At 57.5% G+C, this 2,117-nt stretch overlaps 1 protein-coding gene across 1 annotated transcript in view; it reads left to right on the top strand.

The window, feature by feature from the left end:
- Window positions 1-577: 577 nt before the first annotated feature.
- The window catches only part of CA6 (carbonic anhydrase 6), a 22,920-nt gene continuing 21,380 nt past the window's right edge, over window positions 578-2,117 (top strand). The window contains exon 1 of the mRNA XM_029949141.1: window positions 578-770. Within this exon, the coding sequence (XP_029805001.1) occupies window positions 692-770 (79 nt within the window). The 5' untranslated portion in view covers window positions 578-691. The remainder of the gene's footprint in view (window positions 771-2,117) is intronic.

Genomic DNA, 2,117 nt, shown 5'->3' with positions numbered 1-2,117 from the left:
CGCGTTTGGACCAAGGACACTGCAGCTGTCAGGACAAAGGCTTCCCGTGGAGACACACGGGTGCCCATGCCAGCTCGATGGCCCAAAGGCACGCACAAGGACATGGCCTATGGGTGACTCAAGAGTGAGCTGGAGAACACGGGCCTCCGGGTGGGATTGAGGTCTGCACCCAAATGTGGAGGGGCTGGCGCGGCGGCAGCCCGTGTGGACTGCTGAGGACCAGCAGGAAATACCAAGCGGAATCCGGCCAGGCTTTCCAGGCGCTGAGGATGGCCCTCACCCCTTCCCAGAGCCCCGCCTGCCAGGAGCAGGGACACAGGAAGTGCCATTGTCCAGGGAAATCCTCCCCATCCTGCTTTTCTCTGCCTTGGGCCTTTTCCCTCTGTGGCCGCTCATCCACAAAGGGTACACTGTGTGGCCGTTCAGGTGAGCTGTCATAAGTGAGGGCATTGAACAACCAAAGCCGTGGGCTCACTGCTCGTGGTGATGACGCCCACGCGGATCGGGCAGGTGAGGTCGCACCCTGTCCCAGTCACCCGAGTCACAAGGACCATTGTGGGAAGGTGTTATTGTTTTAGTGGGTGCAGCTGAGGTGGATCGATCAGCTGGACTTGGTAAATTGTTATTTATAGTTTCTGAGCTTTTAAAAGAAGCGCTTCCCCGGGATCAGCCTCATTCCAGACCTGGCACCATGGTGGGCCTCCTCCCCGTGCTGGCTCTGCTCCTCCTGGGGGCCCAGGCCCAGCACGGTTCCCAGTGGACCTACTCAGGTAAGGCCTCGCCCCAGGGGCTGTGTGCGTTCTCGGTACCCTCACCCCTGTTGGGGTTGCCCTTCGTGGCTACGGAGAGTGCCCTGAACTCAGACCCCCCCCATTAGGACAAGAGGAATTCACTGCCCCTCTCTGGACCCCCATATCACCTGGGGGTGTTTTGCCTTAGGTCATTTTCTGGCCACAGTGCTGGTGGGCGAGCCCTCTGGGTGCCTCTGACTGCACAGCCCTCTGCTTTCTCGGTCTCGCCATGTGGGAAACGCAGTTGTTGGGGCTCCCCGTGGTCTTATAGACAGTGCTGCGTGGGTTTTCGAGAGCTTTCCTCATGGAGAGCTCACAGCAGGAGGTTTACCCAGAACAGCTAGGCTTTGCATAGCTCCCAGGCTGCCATCCCCAGGTGCCGTGGCCCAGCTGAGACTCACATCTCGGGACACAGGACACCCCTCCCGTGGAGCAGTGAGGCCACTTCTGTCCGCACCCCCCTTCCCACCCTGCACCGAGGGAGGGGGCTCTGGGCCACTCTGCACATGGCGCCTGCAGCTTCAGACAAAAGAGGAAACATATATTCAGGGTCCATGTAGGTCCCATTAAGTCAAGGGTAACAGAACTAGGGACATCCTGGGAGGCTCAGCAGGTCCAGCTTCGGAGGACAGGGCGGCCCACGCTGACCAACTGCCCCGCTCTGGGGCACAGTTGTCCCTGGGCATCCTCATCACGTGGCTCCTTGGTACTCGGGGTGGTTCAGAAGGACAAACAAAAGAGAGAGAATTCCGGCAGGCAGGTCTCCTCCTTCCCGGCCCGGCCTCCGGGACTGTGGCCCTTCTGGAAAGCCTCAGGGACCCAGGAGCGCTCAGGGTGACTACTTCAGGAATGCTCCAGAAAGCCAGAAACCCACAATACTGCTAGGGACAGGGGCCGAAGGCTTTGGATTCATGCAGGGCTGTGCTGGGGTCCTTTGGCTTTGATCTTGGCATCCTGCCTCTAGGAAAGAATTGTTTAAATATTGGTTTGCATATTAAATAAAGAACAGAGAAATAAAGACTTGACTTTCCTGTAGATTGGGAGCCCCTGATATAAACATCTTCCTTAAAACAAGCCAGGCCCCTGCCGTGCAGCCACCCCGGGAGATGGGGGGAGCTTGGAGTCCCCACTAAATGGCAGCCCCTGGCAGTGACGAGCTTTCTTCCTTCTCTCCCCTAGAATTATCACCCACCTCAGAAAAGATACATTTCCTTACTTTGATTTTTTTTCCCCAACCAATGACTCTGGTCATCTTTGAACCCGATGCTTTCTTTCCCTTCCTGCCCTGAATCCGTAGTGGTCTTGGCCATCCTGGACCCAATGACG

Source organism: Suricata suricatta, chromosome 8 (genome assembly GCF_006229205.1).
Source record: "Suricata suricatta isolate VVHF042 chromosome 8, meerkat_22Aug2017_6uvM2_HiC, whole genome shotgun sequence".
Lineage (NCBI taxonomy): Eukaryota > Metazoa > Chordata > Mammalia > Carnivora > Herpestidae > Suricata > Suricata suricatta.
The sequence above is the reverse complement of the archived record's forward strand: the minus strand, read 5'-3'. Positions and strand labels throughout refer to the sequence as shown.